Genomic DNA, 22,823 nt, shown 5'->3' with positions numbered 1-22,823 from the left:
AAAGGAAAAAAAAAAAAAAAAGGGAAAAAAAATAAAAATGTACCTCATAATGGTTATTAAAGTTCCATTCTTTCATTTGCAAGAAGTCACATTTTTTGTTTTTAGAAAAGAAGAAATAAATATCAAGAGATAAGGAAGCATTAATGAGCCCTCTGCCTCGGTTTCAATTACACCGTGAAAGTAATTTAATGCACTTTAAGAATACAAGAGGTAATTGCTCTCTCTGGTAAGAGGTTGCAATTTTCTCTAATAAAGTGTCAATATAAATACGTTGCTTTAAAACAAGGAGAACAACCAAGTTATTTCAGAAAGAATGGGACACATTAAAGCAAATGCCATCGTGGAAGCCAAGTGGCAAAATTAATAAACAAACTGGCTGAATGAAAACTGTATGGCAGAGAGCTGATAAACAGAATAATAAGCTTATTTTTAAAGAATGTCTAATGCTAATGATATGCATCCAAGTGACTAATGTTATGGAAGGTGGCATATACTTCAGTAACTTAAGAAGAGAAGCAGCCCATCTGAGGAGAGGGGGGTTATGGCTGGGAATGGTCAGAAATCTGAGAGCAACAAAAGTGGAAATAAATACACACGTAGATACAGGAGGTTAATAATGCTTGCGGATGTGAAACATGCTGGCAAAAGAGGGAATGGCTACACAGATCGGACAAATGCAGATTGCTTTCAGATGGATTGCAAAATGTGACCTCAGCAAATGCTGGTGCCAAGTCCTTGCCACTGGCCCGTGGACATTAGCCAAGTCCCCTACTGGGGTGCCAGAAGGAAGGAAATGTGCTTAGCAGATGCACCTGCCCACGTGGGTATGTATGAGCTCTGCTTTGAAGGCTGCTGTACTGGTGTCATGACCTTATGTTCTGAGATGCTGAAACCCACCACTGGCATTTCAGCCAACAGATGAAGATCAGAGAGGTAAACAGTTGACAGAGGTCTCTCTTGGGACCAAAAGGACCCAGGTAATCTGAGCAGGAGAAATGTGCAGAGCAGAGCAATGCACACAGGGCAGATGAGATGCAACTCCTGAGTGGAGCGAAGCTGAAATGACGAGGGGTTATCTGAAGCCTAATAATGAAGCTGTGGTCTCAGCAACACAAAAGGGGAGGAGAGCAAGCTGAGAAACACCATAACGTTATAACCCTTAATGGGTTATAACACTTTTTAAAGAGTTGTCTGAGTTCACTTTGTTTGTTTTGAGGCAATGGGACATACAAAAGAAATTGCCTCCCAGCCTGCTGAAGCAGTGACAAGTAATTAGAGCTACACAGCTTCTGAGCAGGTGCCTTGCAGCAACACCCAAGATGTGCTATAATCCCCCAGTACCACACTGCCTAACATGTTTTATTGCTTAATTACTCCCACACTCATGTTTACTGCCCTTGTTAATCCAGTACTTTGAAGTGAACACTTGCCTTGTTAAACGTTCCTCAATCTCCTTGCTACTGGCGTAAATCAGAACTCATTTCACTAACATTAACAGAGCTACTGGAGTGGTCATGTATCCAGGAATGGAACAAAATTAGGCCAATAGCCAGAAATGAACTTTTTCTCTGGCATTAGCAGCATGCGTTCATTTTTTTCCATCCATCTGCAAAAATACACTTTCTCTCTGGTACGAGCTGCAGTTCGAGAGCAGTCAATGCTCAGATAAGCCAAGCCAATTTCAGCCTAACTCCAAGACATTCATTTTCCTTGCTTGTTACAGAGGACACCGCTCTGGTATCCCTGCTACAGCTCAGAACATTTAGTTTGGAGGCACACTGCAGACTTGCTCCTTCCATCCTCAGAAAGACAACGATGCAAATAAAGGCAAATACAGGGCAATGCCACTAAAGGTAATCAAACTAATGGGTAGACAGAAGCTGACACAGATGCAACAGGTCAAACAGAACATCCCAACAATGAGTTGTTGGCCACGTCACAACATTATTACAGATTTGTGACTGTCTCTGTCTATTGCCACCCTCAGCAGAGATGGGGAGATGTGAAATCCCTCTTCAGGAGCTTGGATGGATGTAGAGTGGCTGAGCCTTTCTGTCCACAAAGAGTTAATGTAGATTGAATTCAGCCCTATAACATATGGAAATCTTCAACTATGGCAAATCTCCAAACCACAGAACCACTGTTTAGCTTTGGTTCAGCTGCCCATACATCACAGGTGCCAGCAATGGACTGTAAATAGACTGTTAAATGATAAAGACTATGAATTCACTTGTGGTGCTACACTGCTTGTGTGCTGAAGCCAATACTGTATGTTTAAAAAGCCAAAAGTGGCATAAAGTAGCCACAGCTACATTGCAGTGTCCTTGCCAATGGTCAGGCATTGAGAAATACAAAATTGCACATCACAGAGCAAGGACAAGGAAAAAAAAAAAAAAAACCAAGGAAAAAAGAATTTCCACATTCCATGTATACAAAACAAGACGTGCCTATAAATCAAAAGCAATATCCATCGAGACAGTAATAAACACTAGTGCTACCATAATTTTTTGCCCTTTCCCATTCACGTCAATCAAGAAAAAGCCTAAAGTGTAAGATGACCAAAAAGCTCTCGGCATCCCCTGGCTTTACCCATCTCTCTGATCTCTCTTATCAACTTAATATTAAGAAGAGGTCACTTTTTAAAAGGAGCAGGCATTCAGAGCATCAGAGTAAAGGCAGCCTGCCGATTCTTCTTGGTGACCCAACAGGTTAACACAAATTAAATCCATTTGCAGAAGGCAGCTCAGGGTCAAACACATGAATCTTTGCAGCAGTACTCAAATCAGGCAGTGCAAACCAAGAGAACACAGAAGAATGGGGCTTTTTGAGCTACGAAGGTGTTTCTATTTGAACAATAATCACAGAGCAAATATACTTCTAGTTGGCACGACATCTAATTTAACATTTTTCTTCTAACACCAAAAATAGGAACCACTGAAGTAGAAGAAACTCTAGGATTCCAAAACTGAATCAACCTAATTTCTCTGAGCTGATGAAGAGACCTCCAGTCATGCTCTGGGAAAACCCAGGGGAGACTCATTTCATCCAAACATCACCCACACCTGCTCTGTATCTTTCTACCACCACAAGGCCAAAGGAAGATGTGGATATCCACGAGGGTCACACCACTACCCACGGGCTAAAAAAACTGCAGGGGAACAGATGGGAGACTGAGACACAGAATGTTTGCAACCCAGAGCAATGAATTAAATGAAGATATTACAGGAACACTTAAATAGGAAACAATGGGAGGATTCAGGGTCCACCAGAGCCACAGATGAAGGAGGGAAGGGGAGAAATGTCTCTTCCTTGGCTGCCAGTGGTGACACAACTCCTTACAGCCCTGCCAACCTGCAGCACCAGCTCTCTGACAGCAGCTGCAGGTAGGAACCCTGTGCAGCACCTGCACCTCACACCCTTAAAGAAAAGCAGCTGTGGGTTTCTGCCCATTTCTTTTCAACTTCAGGATGACTGCACAGGCAGTAATGGAGTTATTCCATGTTACAACAAAGCAGCAAAGCAAGGGCACAGGATGCCTTCCTGAGCGTTAGAAAAGGAGAGTTACCTCCAGCATGGCCCATGGCAATAACCCTACCATTTCCTTACAACCCATTTTGAGACCAGATATGTGTTGAGGAAGACTTTTTACAGCTACTCAGTTTGTGTTACAAGTAAATTGCTTTACTGACACCATTGCTGGCAAAGTATCCCCCCTGGGGTGACTTCGAAGTCCTTAGAAGAGTTGTTAAAAGCAGCTCTAAACTCGAAGTAGTAACCCAGACATTGTCATCATTGGTTCCCCAAGAGCCACATTTTGTGAAGCATCCTGGGGATCAAAGCACTGCATCTTAACATCGTGCTAAATCATTTGTATCGGGTTTGCTCAGTGATGATGTTAGGTCTATTCTGAACTTAATGCGATGAAAATAAGAAATATTCACCACTAGTTCTATGCATTATACCATGGAAATGGTGTGATGTAGGAATTGTGCCCCACTGCGTTCAAGGTCAGGTTCTTCAAAACCCATTAAAAGTCAGGTTTGCATGAGATCTCCTTTTACTTATCTCCTCTACGCAGTTACAGAGAGAATGAACTTAGTAGGAAGCTTTTTCAATCACATTCTGCCAATAGCAAGAGCAGTCCTCAGGGCAGGAAAGCTGTTGATAGAACAAGGGAAAGCAGAAAACACAAAGAGAGAGACCCAGTCTTGAAAAACAACAGGGCCTACACATAGAGCGAAGTGGTTCTGGAAACTCTCATTCTATCTTTGATATCTTCCTTAAGAAAACCAAAACTGTTTAAAAAGAAGCTTCTCCCCAAATAGTAACTGCAGTAACTGTAATCTAGTTGTGTCACCACTGCAGCTTTTGTGTTACTGGTGCTGCGCTTTGCAAGGAAAGGAAACCCAACGTACCTTTAGTTGCCAGCCGGACACAGTTGATTTTTGTTTCCTGGAAAAAATCAAGAAAGAAAGAAAGAAAAGAAAAACATCAAGGTGTGTAATTGTCCTATCCGCAATAAATGCATTTCTTACCAAAAGGCAGTAAAACAAATGAGCATTTTTCTTACGCTTCATCTCTGAAAGTACCACCAACCGTTTGAATGGCACCAAACACTCCATACTAATGGGTCTGCAATACAGCTGCTTCCCTGACTGCTGGGAAGTCGCGTGTTTTTCCATACTCAACGTGGGTTACAGGCACCACGTAACTGCCTGATTTACTAATAGAATTTACCAGCTAAATGGCCTGTTCTGTGGTAGGCAGACAAGCTTTGGGTCAAAAGTACATGCAACTGTACATCCAATTTTCACGCACCATTACCGCATATTTTGCAAATTGGGTATTTATTTAAACACATGGCAAACAGACACCTAAGCAGCCATTGGAATATTTCAGCATATTCCAGCCCTCTGATATGTATGTGAAGCAGAACAGCATGTTGTACGGCTACTTCTGCCAAATGAGCCATTCAAACACAACCCTGAGCACCGCAGCTTTTCATTGCAGAGCTGGGATAAAACCCAACACTTTTGTTCAGTGCACCTCGGAGTCCTCAGATCTGTGTAAACAGGAGCTTGGAGCTGAGCAGCAGCGTTGTGTTCTTTGGCTTAGCTAAAGGCTCAGATACAGCAGCACTTCCATCGAAAACAAACCCTGGTATCCCAATGTCTTCCTTCATTCCACAGCCCTTACTGGCAGGGATTGCTTCTGCATGATGCGTGATCATCATCCAAATCTTCTGTGTTCCTCTGCTTAAGAAACTTTGTCAGACAGTAATCTGCTGCAGGGTGTTCTTAGCACTTTATGACTTTACATGCTCTTGTGCATGTCTCAGGTGTAATGAATACTGCATAAATTACTGCGTGTGATAATGCCACATTAATATGGATGCTGCCTGGCTCTGGAAACAACAAATGCACTGCTTAGCAGCCTGCTCCATCCTTAAGCAGTTTAATGGAGGCTGTACAGAAAATGTATTTCATCTGCAACCGACCCTCCTCAGCTGCAGCACTGCCCATGGGAAGGGGAAAACTGCAGACACCATGCAGGGAAACACAGCACCAGCTCACCCTGCTCCCTTTTCATGCCCTCACTGAACTGTTCCTTATTCCAGTAAACCCGAGGTATCTCGGTGCACAAACTTCTCTCGCCCACAAAGAGCTGCTCTGCACATCTTGTACAACTGCTGGCACCACAAAGCCAACAGAGCTGCAGAGCACTGCTGCACGGCCATCGCTGCCTCCTGTATAATCAGCCTGAATTGCCAGCTATTCTGGAAAACAACAATCTCTATTACTAGCGATGTTATATAAGGCAGGAAAAACACAGTTTTATTTTCAGAGCACAGCCTCAGCGGATAATGTAGGGAGTCAGAAGACATCTGATGCACTTCACAATCTACGCAAAGATGACCTGGAAAATCAGCAATGACGAGTGAAACATAATTGATATCCAGATAGTACTGCTGCAGGCTAAAAGTAGGTGGACACTGGCACACACTGCATGCACTTGTGAGACATTCTCCTGTGCATCTGTTGCTTTCTGCCAGCTCTGAAGTGCAACAAAAGGCTGGAGAAATTAGTGTAGAGAAGAGGTGAGAAAACAAAACCCCAAATCTTGTTAACAATGCTGTAATTGATCTCATTTGAGCATGTGCATATTCCCGCACGTTGCCCTCCCACGGGGTAATTTGAGAAGACAGGATGCAGTGTGTTCTGTTTGCATTTACATCTACTAATTTAGCCCAGACAATTGTAGTTATTAGAAGACAGTGATCAGACACTGCCAAAAGCAAGGGCAATCAATCACCAGAGGAACAAGACATCTGGACTTCATTTCAAATGGTGCCTTCCGAGGAGAAAAACATAAAAGAAACCTGCACAGCCACCAGGCATCAGCTACTAGGGATGCTGGAGCCTAAAGACAGCAGCTCAGTCCTTACTCCTGATGAGGGCTGATTATTCCTTTGATTTCCATTGACCACCTCATTGATCAACCCACTGCTCCTCTCTTTGATGTCTCACAAAAAAAATGAGACCTCCTTCCAATTACTGTATTTTTCTTTGATTAATGCTGACAATCGTTCGCCTGAACTCCTTTGTCAATACACAGAATACATAGTTCTTCTCTAAACAGTGAAACCATTTGTCCATAATCACATCTGCTTTCTGAAAAAAAACTTCTGGATTCAGATGAGGTGTTTACCAGTGTAAAGATGTTTCTGCTTAACCAACAGCAAAAGAGGAATAAATACCCCACGCGGATGGCTTGAAGGCATTACAAGAAAAATAATGAAACAAAAAACTTAAAATAACCAATTTCCCTAAATTACAGTCTCCTGGTTGTATCCATGTGCTCTTTCGAGTACTCTGATACAGGAATCCCATTCTATTGTACCACAGAAGCATTCCAAACCCAACCACAGACATGATCAGAGCTCCCACCAGCTGCAGTAAGATGTCTGCTTTGTACTATGGCCACAGGCACACAAATAACCCAGCCTAAGATCCCAGCATCACTGCTGCTTTGTGCTCCGGGCACTGCCAGGCTATGCTATCACAGACTACGTTCAAGCAGTAAGAGAACAATGCAGGGATGCTTTAACCTAGACCCTGGTACAGGACAACTGTTTCATTTCAAGGCTACATCCACACACCAGGAGCCTGTTCTGGTATCACAATGAATTATCCTTCTTTTTAACAGTCTTTCTTTTACAAAGCAAGCAAGCTGATGCCATCCACTCATTATTTAGGCTCCAAAATGGGCATTTCACTGAAGTGCACCGGATGATTATAAGACAGGTTCCTCCTTTGTTTTAGTACTTGGATGGGAACAATTTTCTGCAGAAAGGATCTACGAGGGCAGGAGGACATATGTTTATGTGACAGCTGCATCTTCACAACCTAAAAGGCCAAATGATTTTTTTTCCTTTTATATTAAAATGACAGCTTGCTGTTTACAGACTATGAACAATAAAATAAGCGGAGCTTTTTCATCCATCTGTTTTCACACCCATCTTTTCTTTCTTTTTTCTCTCCCTTTCCTTTACTCTGATTATGACCCTGCATTAGTTAAACAGTGCAGCACCTGTGTACCTGCTGCCCCCAGTCACCAGACAGACCCACCTGGGGACAGGCAGATTTAACTCCTGCTGCTGCAAAGTCAGGTAACCACCAACCTCCCACTTGGCACCAGCCATAGCACTTCATGTCCCAAGCCTGTACTGAGCACACTTGTAGGCAGCTTCATCCCATGGGATAGGAACTGCCCTTCCATCCTCTGAAAATCCTAAGGAACTTTCTGCTGTTGTTCTTCAGTTTTTCCCCATGCGTCTCCTTGTTATTCCACCAAGACCACTTGTTTGCTGTCCTTAAAATGAATGACATGCACAGAGTGTGCAGAGTCTATGGACTCCCCTGTAATTTCTACTGCTTGTACTCCAGGAGGCTCAGCTAAATACAGTATTGACTTTCCTATTATCGGCTATTTTTAGTATCTGTGTTATCTCGAGAAGTGAGCTTTAACAAAGTGGTTCAGGCTTTTATTATTTACAACAGAAAGTGATTTCAAGGATATTTCATTTATTCAGTATCTATATCTCCCAAACTTGAGGCTGACTAGATGATTTTATTCATACCATGAATAGGAATACCAGTGCTCAGGTTCATGTCTTCTGGCTCAGGAAGGCCAGCCAGACATGGAAACAAGGGCTTACCAAGAGTGAAGTGTATCCACAGCTGCTTTACTGCTGCCCAGGAGCACCAGCACGACAGTAACTAGCAGTAAACATCACTGAACAAAATGGTACAGCTGGAATCACAGAACACTGAGGTCCTCACAGCTGTTTGTTTGCAAAACCAATGCAGGCAGCTTTAGTAGCACACTGGCTTTCATAATAAGGCTTCTGCTGAAGTGAGGTACATCAATGGCTCTTTGTGAGCCATCTCCACGAGGACTAAAGTCACTTTCCTACTGGCAGCTCTGTCCACACCTCCAAAATCTTCCTTAACTATGTGAGCAGACATGTTAGCAACCAGGAATCCAGCCTGAAATCCCCAGATAATAATGAGCTGCCCGACTGTGCATGTAGTACAAGTCATTAGAGAGGAAAAAAATCAATGAGAAACTCTGTAGAGTCCATCATTCCTTCAAAAATAATATTCTCATTGATTCCTGTGCTGCCACTTTTCACAAAGCTGGCCTGAACACATCATTCACCTGTTGGACCACCAGGCTGCTGCAGGAGCAGCTGGCAGCATCCCCCACATCATCTCCAGCTGTGCCACAAAGCCTCCTGCCTCATCTCCCATTTAGAGGAAAAATGGCCAAGGGTTATTGATTGAAACTGTGCCATTACAGCTTTCATTTTAACTCAATGACGTAAAGCACAGCAGCAACAGAAAGGATTTTTAGGAAGCTCTGTTTTCTGAGCTGCTCAGAAGTTCAGACAGCATCCCAGGAGCCAAGGAATTCTCCCCTCCTGAGCGGGTTTGCTGATCACTAACTGGGCACCACCAGCAACGGTGGGCTGGATAAAGAACCTGGGGACAACAAAATCTGCAATATTTAACTCTGATTATTAATTCTGCATAAGGATAATATCACCACCCAGGCCGTACCTTTCAGAAGCACCACAGCGCTGTATTTCAGAGAGGCTTCTACACACCGAGAAAGCATCATGCTCTGCCAGCAGCCATCTGTAGCAGGTGGCACCAGGACAACCAGCAAATGTCACTTATCTACCTGGCTGGGACGGCAGGCATGAAGCTCCTGCCAGAGCACAGCAAAGCCAGTTGTCTGCTCTTCCCTCTGTGTCAGTTCTTGCACTAGCTGTCCCTACCAGATGATCAGTAACTAATTGTGTTTCTCAACTGGCCGGTTATAAAACCTGGAGCTTTTGTTTTCTTTTTATATCTTCCCCACCTCCCCTGTTAAACTTTGACACCTTTCAGTTCAGCATCTGGCTTTCAACTATCCCTAGGAGGAAAATCCACACAGTTCGGAAGCATGAACAGAATGTTGTGTTCATACCCTTGTCTGGAAGCAGTACCAGGCTGACCAAGCTTCACACAACAGCCCACAGAACTCATCAAGATAGCCAGAGCTATCTTACTCCAGCTGTCAAAAAACAAGAGCCACACTGCACAAGAGAAGGCAGCAAAGCTCGAGATCTGATTTTGAAGCAATTTGCTGCGCTTGTTTTGCATCCAGCTGTTAATTATGTCCCTTTCAATGCAACAATCGCGGCTAATGGCTACAGAGCCGACAAGAACACCAAATGAGCACAACCCTCCACATACAGAGGAGATGTAAAATAACAATGCAGAATTCCTCTACCATCACTACCTCCTCCTAATCAAGCTTTTTGACCAAACACAGAATGTTTCCTCAAATTAAGCTCCCCCTGGAGCCCTCCGTTTCTAAAGAAGACGTTATGGTTCACTGCACGAAGGCCTCTCATCGCAAGTTCCAGGTGTGCAAACGAAGTTTCATTGTTCCAGATCTGTCAGTGATTAATGAAACTATAGAATGTCCTAATTAAAAAATGAGCGGCGATGCTCTGTTAAGTTTTTCATGTGCGAAGGAACATAAGGCTGGATTGTAATTGTGCTAAATTGTTACTGCCTCAGATATTCTGCAGATGTGCCTTATCCAAAAATGCCTTCCTGCAGCCATAATTTTTGGTAGGCTTCGTGAAGACCACCGCGCTGCCTCAGGCTGTTGATAGAAACGAACACCCAGAACTCTTAAAAACAAATTATACTTGCAAACAGTTCTGGGTATGAAAGAAAACATTTACAGCTGCAAAACCTCAGAGGCAAATCAAACCCTAACATTTGAAATGCGTGCCTTAAGGATTCTATCAGGGCAAAACAAGTTCCATGGCTACTCACTTAAAATCCATATTCCACTCCTGGACAATTCACCTATGTCTTTTACTAGCAACACTGCACTTTGAGGATACATAAGCACATAATGTGCTAATGTAAATTATTAATACGAGGCATTTGCTTGCTCAGACATGAATTCAATGCTTCTCATGCCTCCACAAGCTATGGATTGCTGCATACAGACCTTCTGGATTACTTCTTTCTGAAAGGCCTTTTAGTTTCCTTTCTGAGCAGCCCAAGTAATACCTACTTTTTTGAGTACTGAGCTCCAGAGCTCCAGAAAAAGCAGGAGCTGCACATTACTGCTGCCTTACTCCAGAACACCAAGGAAAGCCCACATTTCCATGCTTATTACCCAGTTATGGCATATTAGATTGTACTTGAGCAAATAAAAGTTTCTTCCATCCCTGGGGACCCATTCACTAGCAATTAACTATCACATAAGGGGGAACTAACTAGACACAGAGAAAGATATACATATATTTCACAATTTCCTTTATAGAGCCAAATCTAAAATTGAATTAATTGACGAGTGCTGAATGGAAACTGTAGCAACTAGAAGGGAAAGCAAGGTGAAAAGCAGCACAGTACTGAAGAGATTTGTGCTTGTCAGCCACACTCTGCAGAATGGTGATAAATGAAGGCAGTAAAACAGCATGACACGTTGAGAACCTTCAGTGGCATTGCCAGCCTGTTAAAGGACGGACAGTCCTCTGTGATGCATGCCTCCGTTTTGGGTATCACAGTCACTATCCCAGGTGGAGATCAAAGCCTTTACCATTCATCTGTGATTGATTTTTCTAATTTTGTTCTTTCAGAGGCGATGTATTAGAGAACGTGTAAAAGTTGGATTCAGGAAAGCAATGGCAAAAATACTAAAAACACCCCCCTAGCTAACTTCTTGACTGTGTGTCAATGCTGTAAGTCTCCACAGGAAGCTGGAGTAACCTGTAACATGTATGTGATAACCAAAAGCAACTGGGGAAGTCAGGGGCGATGCAGCTGAATGACTGCTTAGATTGGGTCTGGCCTGCACGCTGTCAGCTGAACAGACCTGCAGTAGGACTGGAAGAGGACATTAGGTCACAAACTACCTTCCAGAAGAATTTAAGAGGGAAAAGAGCCCTCCAGTTTCCTATGAGTGGATCTGTTGGGGCATGATGTGTGTGGTATTTGAGTCTGAAAAAGGGGCAGACTACGTTTTCCATGCAGTCTCCCCAGTTTAAATTTGATATCAGAAAATAACTATATATTAAAAAATACAGTCTATGATATCCAAAAGGAGTAAGAAAGACAGGCACAAAGTTCCCTTTGCCATAAAACTTGCATTTTGTTCAAGGTGAAAATCTCAACCACAACTGCTAAACTACGGCATGACCAAATGCAACTACCAGTAACCCAACTTAATCGCTTTTGGTAGTTCTCATCTCATCTCTCCTCTAAAATCACTGTGAACTGACGATTGCAAGGATGTAACAATTACATCTTAAAAGGACAACAGCCTCTATTCAGACATTAATACAATAAAAACGATAACAAACAATCCACTTCATACACCACGTGCCAACATACGCCCTTTCCATCGCTTGGCACCCCTACAAGTTTCCCACTGCATCTGCAGAGAAAGTTGAGTGAAGGACAAGTAGTGGCATGTATAACTCCCATTAGATTTCTGCAAGAAAGTGATAATCTGCAATTAAACTGTCACTTGATGGAGAAGGGAGGAGAAAGAGAGGGAGGCTAGAGGTAGACATATAGCACAGATACAGGCAATGTTCTCTGCACTTACGCCATTTGCCTTGCTAAGAGCCTGGAAGTATATGCTGTAGCTTTTCAGGGGAGAAAGAGGAGCATTCCAGTAGCCATTGTAGGTCTTGTTGTCACCCACAGTGAAGGGCTGTGTGACAGGCAGGTTGATGGGCTTCAGCTCGGCTGCGAAGTAGTGAGGTGAGTCAAGGCTGGAGGCGTTCTTGTAGCTCACTGGGATGGAGAAGCATTCAATGATGTCTGCAGCTCTGCGAGCTTTCTGTAGCTTCTCCTCCTTGACAACGAGTTGATAGACACTGGGAGAAGAGGGGAGAGAGGAAGGTAAGACTAGAGTCCCAAAATCCTTAAACATAAAGAGCATTTCCAACAGTGAAAGTATACAGCAAAGTAACAAAAACACTGTTACATTAGGGTGAGATAGCAAAACAGCTTCTGGCACACCAATAACAGAGGCAATGGCTGCTGTAAGCTGCTTTCTAAAGTAAGGTGCTGCTTCATTTGCTCTATTGCTTTAGCAGAATTACACCTTTGTGAAAGTCAGAACAGATCTCAGTCATGCCACGCTTCCAGAAAGGAAGTACCTACTACAGGATCCAGTCAGTAACAGGTTTCTAATGTACTGAACATTCCCTCCATTCCAGCCACCGAAGTGAAACATGAAGACTTTGCTTGGCAAAGAGATGACTGCAGTAGAGGGGAGCATCCACAGAAAGCAGAACTACCAGCTCTGTTTTGGATAGTTTCAGGGTGCAGGAACCAGTTTAGATGACTGGAAAAGATTCTAAGACTGCCATACATCCTGGAATGAAAAGGTCTCTAGCAGTGATTCCTGCTGGCAAGTCTCCTCCTACCTTGCATCACTGAAAGGTGTGCTTGCAGAGCAGCATACGTGGGTAGGTGGCTTCATCTCTCTCCCAGTTCATTTTTGTTTCAGGAAACAACAACTCTTGATACTCTTTCTAGCTCTATGAAACCCTAATCCTTTTTGATTCACGCTAAGCCTTTGCCTTGTATGACATGTAATAGCAACCTTGTCATTTCTAGCTTGCTATTTCCAGGCTCAAGGAGGTTGCATTCAAATGCACTGGGCTTGTTTTTTTCCCTATTTGTTGTATTTTTTTCCCTCTCTCTCTTTCCAAAGACAGTTAACAAAGCCCTTTAGTTCAATGCTGCTCCAGCTGCGGCAGGTTTAGTGCCTGCTTAACATTACTCACCCCTTTGACAAAGAGAGATAGCGCTGCAGTCATTTCACTTTTTGTCAGGATATTCACAGCGCTGCCCTCACCTGCCTGTGTCGGGCTGCTCTTTTGTTTACCTGGACAGGGGAGATCGATTAGAAGATTGGAGGCAGCCAGCAGCAGATCCCTGTCCCTGCTTTCACAGGCTCATTTCTGCAAGAAGACTGCTCAGGAAATCATCTCGCAGAGCAGCAGCTCATCAGCGCTTCTGTGGAGCAAAGTTCTGGCCCTTCCCACAGACAGGAGGCAAAACAAAACCGAGTTCATGTTTCAGAACATATTACTACTCCAGGGCTGCAGGTACTTGGCACGCTCCGTGGTGAGAGTGAAGCAATGAGCACAGCAGGGCCAGGCCCAAAGGCAAATCATCATTACCAATATGACCGATGGATGAATTGCTTGCTATTAAAACTGTCCTTATGCAGGATGGTACTCACATTTGCTAATGCAGCAGGAGCACCCAGACATATGGACACAGCTTTCAATGACATCCTGGCAAGCACTTTGGAAGGCTCTCCTCAATCCTATTGCTCACTGGAGGCTTTAATAGAATATTTTAAACTTCTCTGGTATTTCCTTGCTGATTTCTAAAACAATAAACACGTTTCCCAGCAACACTTCAGGGATTACCATTGAGGACACAGTAGCAGCTTTAAGCAGAAGTGTGTTTAACTTCAACCTCAAGCTCAGCTGCAGAGTTGTAGTTTGCCTTTGGGGACACTGCTCGCTAACAGACTATATGCAGAGTCTTACTCTGACCCTTCACGTTGGCAGCAATAATCCACAATGCTGACAAAAATCCAAGGAAGCTTTTGTTTGCTGACAGAAGTACTTTGAATTGTGATGGACATTTCTGTGGGGATTTGCCATATGCTTTCTAACCTAAAAATTGCCTGCTTCCTGCTGCATACAATGATACATGCCTGTTTCTGCTGGTTTTAGATGATGTTCCTCTTACACACACACACACATACACACAAATCTAATTCTCTTTTCAGCTCATAGGGGCCACAAGTTCTCTCTTCCTTTCTGCCATACTCACTATATGGAAAGGACAACCTCGCTCTTCTCAGTATGCCACATGCAGGCAGGGAGCCCACAGACCTCTCTGGTTTAGAAGGGTTAGTTACCAAGGACATTAATGGCCAGGTAACTGCACTGCTTCCATAATCAGAGAACGTATTTACCTTTGAAGACATTCTCAGTTTCTGCCTTGACTGCTCTCACACCTAATACATTGCCATACACGCTCATCTTTATCACGAGCAACACATGCATACAGAACCTTGTAACAGATACTCTTTTGCCTCTCAGCCATTAGTGCACACTTCTTCCTATCCTGGCGATAACTCACCCCTTTAACAACCTGGATTTTTAACTTATTTTTTATGTTTATTCTTTTGGAATCTTATTCAGACATCTCTGGAAGCACAATGGCTCCTTCAGGAGCATTCAAGTGAAATTTAATAGATGTCTCATTTGTGTGCAAGTTAAAACAGCATTAATCTAATCAAATACCGTCACCTTTTCCTATGAAACAAGTACTTGAGCCAGCATCGCTGTCATTATTCCCTCTGTCTAAAAAAAAACCCTGCTCCCTGGTGAAACACAGAATGAGTTACAGATGGCATTACTTTGCATTCTTCCCTTTGTGCCCTGGCTCACACCGACGACTGACACAGCGCTGGCACCTCTTAGTGTTGTACCTGCTCGACTCGGTGACCTTCATCATTCAGCCTCACTCCTTCCTTAGGCTCTCTGTTATTTCCTAGTGGTCAAGTGGCCAAGAGAGCAGCCACTCTCAAGGATCACTCTGGACTGAAGATTATCACTCTGGGAACAAAAAAGCCAGTGGTCCTCCAACCAAACAAAATCCATGTGGGAATTGTGGATAGCAAGCACGCAATTACTCACCAAAATGATGGCTGTGTTGTCTGCATTACTGCAGAAGCTCACAAGAAGTGATAATGTGCCGTGATGCATTGTGACCCCTAGGGTTACAGTCAGGCAGTAGCTCAAAATAAGCTCTGTGAGCGTGAGCTGCCCTTCTGGCCTGCAGAGGGATCCAGCTGCAGCCACACTTCTGTTGGGATGTGGAGCATGATCAACCATTTGCAGCTTGTTAAGACCAGCTGTTTTTGCAATACACAGCACAGTGATTATAGGCAAATAAAAGAGGAGTGTTTTCCCCAAAAAGAAGAGCTAAAGGCAAGGAAGAAAAGAGGCAATGGAAATACAGAGGAGGTATCCAAGCTATTCTATTAGCTCTTATTCTGGCTACCAGGTAGGCAGTAAAACTGATCTCCTGGGGCTCTCCTCTTCTCATGCTTCAAAGCTATCGCTTCCAGCCAGTATCAACTAACATTGCTTTCATAGCAGGAATCAATACATTGCTTGAAAATGCCCAGCTGGATAAAAGAAAGTTTCGGTGTCATACACTGAAATTATATTAAAAGAGACAACAAAAGCAGAGCATTGGAACTACCAATTCCGTATAACAACCTCAGTGCCAATAAACTGGAAGACGACACAGTAAAACTAACTACCTCCTTTCAATTTTTAATATCCAGCCACATTTGCAAACACTGCCATCAAATCCACATACAGCAGGGGAATAGAAGCAGGGGTCTTGCCGTCCTCGTGCTAAGCTACTCCAAACCACCTCACTGCAAACCAGCAACTGCACTGTCCCCATGAATGGCAATGAAGGACTGGTTTCCACATATCCACAGCTTTGCTCTCTCCTGAGAGCTCTCCAGGGATTCTCAATCTGGCACTGATCAGAAGCCTGACTTCCTCGAAGGCTGGAGAGCTCTGTGCCCCGAGGTGCAGCTGCACGCTCTTATTAGAAAAGGAGGCCAAACCAGGCTTCCCTGATAAATCTCACAGGTTTTATATAGATAAAACCACATTACTTTAATAGAAGCTTTTTAAAGTTTTTGACAGCTCCGTTCTAAATCACTGATAAAAGCAGCAGCCATAATGGCCGCCACAGCACAAATGTTGTCTGCAGAGGAAGAAAATGTGCTCTTATCATCATCTACAAGGTAATCTCTTCAATTATGAGTTCTCTATTCAGTGTGGAAGCACAAGTGCGATAATCAACGTTCCAAATCACAGCCCTGTCTCTGAGCTACTGAGAGAGATCTCTGAGCTCTGGCAGACTTCGCTTTCCCTGCTCTTGATTTCTTTTTATGCTGCTCGAGGATGGGCTGAGGAAGCAATTGTCCAGAATCGAGCTGTGTGTTCAGTCCAGACTCCAGTTTGGAGTGTATGATTTGCACAGATATGGAAGGAAATATCAGAGTTTTCCATAAAGCATTCCACATCTGGTCTGTGCACTTTGGTATGCTGACACGGCGCTTCCCATCAAGGACCATCTCCACTATATCCCTGACAATGACACAGTATGCCAATGATTTCTTCCTAACCCTACAGTGATCTCCTCACTTGACTTATCAAAGCTTAAAAGAAACAATGCTTCAGCAGTTTGGCATCCCCCCTCGGGCCATTTTAGTAATGAATTTTCTTAAACACACTACATAAAGATCTAATATTTCTTCCTTTGATTTTAATATTTAACACACCAATATATTATCAACTGTGCACTATTTCAAATAATATTTTCACCCCGGGAATAAAACCCAGTGGCAATTAGCACAGACTGATGCCACAATGCATTTTCAGCAGGTTATTTTGAGCAAGTTTTGTAACTCACCCCACAGAGAACAGCAACTTCTCATTTCTGGTTCAAATGCACACAGTATTTTCAGGCTATCTGACAGGCAGCAGGAATCAAGATACCACCAAAGGGTAGTGAGTTTCCTCCTAATAGCTGTCTTAATTCAAAGATGAAAGACAAAAAAAGGCAAAGCATGAAGATGCAAGGCTTTGCCATCCTGACACTGTGTTATCTCAGACCGAGGGCATGCAGCAGCCAATGTGTGCTATGCATTGAATTTTCCCTGGTACATCCCTTCCGTAGAATCAGCAGATGCAGCACTTCTGAAAAGGTTATTCAAACACATGGAAATCAAACCCAAATACTGTCTGACCGATCTGTGAGAGTTAATGCTGCGCAGAGACGATCAAAAGGCACTGAGTACACACGGACAGGAGCAAAGGTGTGATACTTAGTTGGGCCAACAACCAATTCTTCTTTCCTCTTAATCACGCTGCCAAAGTTGTAAAAACGTGTTCTCTTAAGACCACAAACCCCCTCAGGAACCTGATTCACAGCCTCAATGGGCAGACGGTATGAATGTAGCGCAACACAGAAATCAGACCATGTATACCTACACCAGCACCTTCCACCATCATTTCATTCGTGACTCCATTAAATCAGGTTAAAACAATTTAAACATATTTGTAAATATACCTGCACGTAAACATGACAACTCAGGGCCTTTATTCTGCCAGCATGGAACCCTCTCCTGCCATAATGAAATAGGACATGGTTAGATGTGGTGCACGATAAGCATTCATAGAATCACAGAATGGTTTGGGTTGGAAGGGACCATTAAGATCATCCAGTTTCAACCCCCTGCTATATGCAGGGTCGCCAACCAGCAGACCAGGCTGCCCAGAGCCACATCCAGCCTGGCCTTGAATGCCAGCAGGGATGGGGCATCCACAGCCTCCTTGGGCAACCTGTTCCAGTGCGTCACCACCCTCTGGGTTAAAATCAATGGAAGCCAGAAGTGCCATACAGAAATCCACCAGGTCTCCATAGAGCTCACTCAAAAATTAAAGTAACAATAAAGAAGTGGAATTAAATACTGAATAGTAAAAGCAGTGTGCCTCCAGTCCGGGAGAACTTGTACAGAAGGGATTCTGTAATAAATTCAAGAAAAACTCACTATCTCTCAAAAATATTAGAACACTATTGATTTACTAATTAAATTCACAGGAATCAAATGCATAACACTCAGAGAGCAATGACACTGTGGAAGCTCCATCCTGAGCAGCGCTCTGGGTAGGTGGCTGCAATGGGTTGGGCTTGGAGATCTCTTTCAACCCAAGCCATTCCGTGATCCTACAAGGCCAGACACAGAAGCTCATTGTTCTGAGCACACACCACCCCTACCAACACCATGTAACTTCAGTGCAATGCTGAACTTTCCCTCAGTAGTTTCCTCTTGCGACCCTGTAATAAAATGCTCAGGTGCTGATACATTCCTGAGAATTGAGTTGTCGGCTTCATACGCTCCAAAATTTCACCCTTAATACCTCCTATGCACTTGTAATCAGAAGCTCTGAAACTAATCTACAAAGCATAATGAACTGGGTTTCACAGCCATCTAGGATGTACATATAGGGACCCAATACACTGTTCTGCAATTTTCTCTCTATCTGAGCTCTGATTTTTAAGCCATTAAAATCAATTAAAGGTTACAACTATTTCCATACAGCTCCATGTTGGACGCAATATGCTGAAGTTAAGGTCAGCTTTCAATAAACGTTTTTATGGAAAAGAATATGAAATAAAGATTTTCTACAATGTCATCTTCTGCAATATGTTTGGCTATTTCAAAGAGCCAAAAACCAGCCCATTATGAATACTGGGCTGCAATTCCATCAATACAATCATTAAAAGAAATCAGCTTCTTCACATCTGCAAGAAAGCATTCACACAAATAAAGCTTATGAAAGTGATGCTACTTGAGGAAATAGTCTCTCATATTGCAAAGTTATTACACCAGATCTTTCATTTTGAAGTTATTTTCGTGTGCTCTTTAAACACTCATTTAAATTAAACAACTCTTCGCCTACGTTCGCTCCAGTTGAAAATATCAAAATTCAGTCAAATTTGTCAAAAAAAAAGAAAAAAAAGCAAAAAAAGCAAAGAAAGATGTTAATTGCTGTAGTTGCTATGAAAAAACCCTGCTGAGACAGAGCCAGAGGTAATGCAATCTGTTTCATCAAGAAGGCTGATAAGTCTCTCCACGTTGTATTGCACTCTCACACCCAGATTTACCAGCCTACCATGGTCCTCCCACCCTGAAATTCAGGAAACAAGATGTAGTGATTTCACACTTGGCTAACACTGTTTGGAACCACAGTTTTCATATAAGCATTCGTTTATCATTAGAACTTTATCATTAGAGCTCTATCGTGAGTGGAATGGACACTAGAAAAAGGTAATTAAAAGTAAAGACTGATCCTATCCCCACTGGACTAAAGTTCCAACTATAACCCAATGTTCCTCTGCAGCTGAGCTAATAAACTAAACTAACAACCCCAGCAGTACCAGTGAACTCCAAACAGAAATGGGTTAGCAGTACAAAGCATATACAGTTGTCAAGAAGACAACTGCACTGAGAGTCGGGGTCTAATGACCAAAGGATTCATGTGCTTAAAGCAAAATAGTTATAGGCTCTGGCCTTCAGTCTATACTTAACAAATTGCTTTCTTTCCATGCTCAGACCACCAGAACACTGCATCTATTTACCTGAATTATAAGGCATGCTCTGAAAATAATGCCTCCTATTTCATGATGTTGGCCTATCAGAAGCAGATGTTGGTGGGATGGCAGCAGAGGTTGAACCTTCCCACCAATATCCCATTCTATTTTGTTGCCTCGTGATAGATGGCAGCAGAGGGGCAGTCTGACAGAATACTGTCTGACACTGAATTGCTTATGAAGCAAAGGGGTGGAATTGAATTCCTCCATGCAGAAGTGTCACCCACTGACATTCATTGACACTTGGTGAACAGTGATGGAGATCAAGCAGTGGATGTGAGCACAGCGAGGTGGTGGGTAGTGCATTTCAGCAGTGGAGACAGCAACAGCATGTTACCTCTGCTGGTGCAGACTGTTACAAGCACAGCATGCAGAATCTTGTTCATCAGTAGCAAAAAAGCACAGCTAATAGTGGTGACTATGCTGAAAAAAATAGTGGTTTGTAGCCGAGAATGTGCTGTATCAAACAGCGTTATCGTGCTCTTCATACCAATTGCAGTTTCCATGGGAATAAATAGGAGGCATTACTTTTAGATGGACCTATGTATATGTATGCATATATGTATGCATATATATACACACATATACACACACACACACACAGTACTTTTTTTAATGCCTTAAATTCCCCGTTTAATCTTATTGAGAAAAAAATGTGGTAAAAGTAACATAGAACTAGAGGGCATTTCAAAGCTCCGTGTTCCATTATCTCAGCCATCTCCATAAGGCTGACCTGGCTTGCAACACAGATTAGACATAATAGCTGCTGCTCCCCCGTGGAATAGGCCCAGTTCCTATCTCTCCAGCTCAATGTTATTTTGTGCTGGCAGATTAAAGATAATGAGTGCAGACAGATAGGGCTTTCGCTGCAACAGGAGCTAATGTTTGTGGCTTTGGAGGTGTTTTTTCCCTCCTGAACCACCTGCCATCTGTTTGATCTAGAGGAAAAAAAACCACCACAACCCTTTTGTGTTGATGTCGCTTAGCATTAAACAGGCATCGCTGACTGAGGTCTCGGTGATGGTTGGTTTGTCTTGGGACCTGAAGAAAGTAAGTTTCAAGGACAAGAAGAGCCAAAGCAGTTCTTCAGCCACCTACTGGACTTGGAGAGAGTGGGGCAGGCCCTTCCCAGCAGGTTCTACCATGCCCTCCATGAATCAGGGCCTTGCACAAGGGCTGGGTGTATCTGCATCTGCTCTCATTGAGTTTGAGTATTTCCCTGAAATTAAGCCAGTTTCCAGACAGAAACAAGTTTTTTATTCCATCGTGCAGATCAATAGGTGCCGGACTACACAGGGAGAACACACCATGCTTTTCAAGAGGTGCAAAACACTGATGCTTCTGGCAGCAGGGAGAAGCGGCACCTTCAGCTCTGGAATACAAGCAAGCTGTGGGTGGGAAAAGAAGAAAATGGAAATCCCAAGGATAAGGGCTGGCAGCTGGTCTGTCATCATTTGTAAACACCATCAGAGATCCCCAACAGAGTGGGAATGGGGCAGACTTATCCAACAGGAGGTTGTGCCTGATAAAGACATACTTCACCATTCACTCCCTTCTAAGCTACGCATCTTTTTGATGTAGGAGAAAAGCTGAAACATAAGGTGAATCCTTCATGAGGAATAAAAAAAAACCAACCCTCAACCTGCATCAACATCAGCTCCTGCAATTCCTTTTGAATCAAGGTGGGTACTGAGGAAAGTCAGCATCTTCTGTTCCACTGTTTGACCTTTCCAGTGAAATACCGCTCACCGCCTCTCTCCTCTTTTGCACCAAGGCTACTTTTAATTAAACCAGCCCAATTTCCTCTTCTTTCTGTGCCATAAGCAAGTCTCTCACCATCTCCTAGCTAAGCCTTTTGCTCTGGAAAAGCGCTGTGCTCGGAGAACTGAAATTACAGAGAGGCAGAACAGCACCATGGCTGGAGAGGTTTACTCTTCCGAATTGTCTGGCTGCATTTATGATAATCCCTTCATTCCATCTGCAGCCCACGCGCTGGTGCAGCAGCCCCCTTTTCTAGTTCAAGAAATTATGCATTCATTATGGAGGAAATTAACACCTCAAAGCAAACTATAATTAGGAATTCTTCAATTCGGTTTATGCTTTTTCAATTAGGCCCTCTATAATTTTAATCACGGGAGCATTAACATGTTTCCGGAATTTATATACCTGTAGTATAATTAAATCCTGAAATGCCTTAGTCTGCAACAGCAAAGCAGAGCTTACTCATCTTCCCTTTTATTGTGGCTTTTGTAGACACAGTGAGGGGCACCTGCTATAGCACAAACACTGCCTGCCATATGCAGGAAGGCACCCGCTTGCCCTCTGAACATCTCGGCCCTGCTGCTGCTGGAGGGATGCTGGCTGGATAGGGCTCATACACCACTTCCGAGGGGTGATGTTTGCCAGGGACTATTGCCCAGACTCATCCCATCTGCTTTTCAGTACCAAAAGGAGCTGCTTCAATCAGGCAAACCTCCCTCTGTGGCCTGTGAAGGGAACTGAGCTGCTGCCTGTGGGCAAGCTCCCACCTGGGGCATCTCATCCCATCTCAGGGTGTGAATCCAGGGGCTGCTGCAGGCAAAAGGAGGCTCGGTGGTACATCTCAACAAATGCATTTGCCGGGGTTTTAAATATTTTACGCAGTTTGCAATTATCCTTTTATTCTGGGATAACACAGAAGGGGAATATTGACTCCAGGTTCTCCAATGAAAATAAAGAAATGTCTTGGGAAAAAGAAACCCTCACGCTGGCCATGGGGGCATTTCCCCCTGTTCCCTCTCTGTCTTACCAGCTGACAGCTTGATGTGAGAAAATGGCCATCAATTTGTGATTCTCAGCTTAAAGTTCAGACTTCATTAACCTTTTGATTGCTGGAATTTAATCTGACAGTTCATGTGGACAGCATGAAAGATTTATGCAAAAACATTCACTCCCTGACTCTCGATATCCTCGGGCCTTCAC

General features: G+C 43.4%; 1 protein-coding gene across 8 annotated transcripts in view; it reads right to left on the bottom strand.

Moving 5' to 3' along the window:
* Window positions 1-22,823, bottom strand: part of LOC146759500 (receptor-type tyrosine-protein phosphatase T-like) — an 83,703-nt gene that overhangs the window by 6,391 nt on the left and 54,489 nt on the right. For 6 of the 8 annotated variants that reach the window (XM_085510721.1, XM_085510720.1, XM_085510719.1 and 3 more), the window contains 2 exons: window positions 12,184-12,457; window positions 4,416-4,452 (listed from right to left, as the gene is read on the bottom strand). In XM_085510721.1, the coding sequence (XP_085366847.1) occupies window positions 4,416-4,452; window positions 12,184-12,457 (311 nt within the window). Of the gene's footprint in view, window positions 1-37; window positions 4,159-4,415; window positions 4,453-11,699; window positions 12,067-12,183; window positions 12,458-22,823 lie in introns of those variants that run through there. The other 2 variants (XM_085510725.1, XM_085510724.1) reach the window with 2 other exon arrangements.

The sequence above is a fragment of the Coturnix japonica genome, chromosome 10 (assembly GCF_054131305.1).
Source record: "Coturnix japonica strain WE chromosome 10, WE-NBRP24, whole genome shotgun sequence".
NCBI classification, from domain to species: domain Eukaryota; kingdom Metazoa; phylum Chordata; class Aves; order Galliformes; family Phasianidae; genus Coturnix; species Coturnix japonica.
Note: the sequence above shows the minus strand (reverse complement) of the source record. Positions and strands in the feature narration are given on the sequence as shown.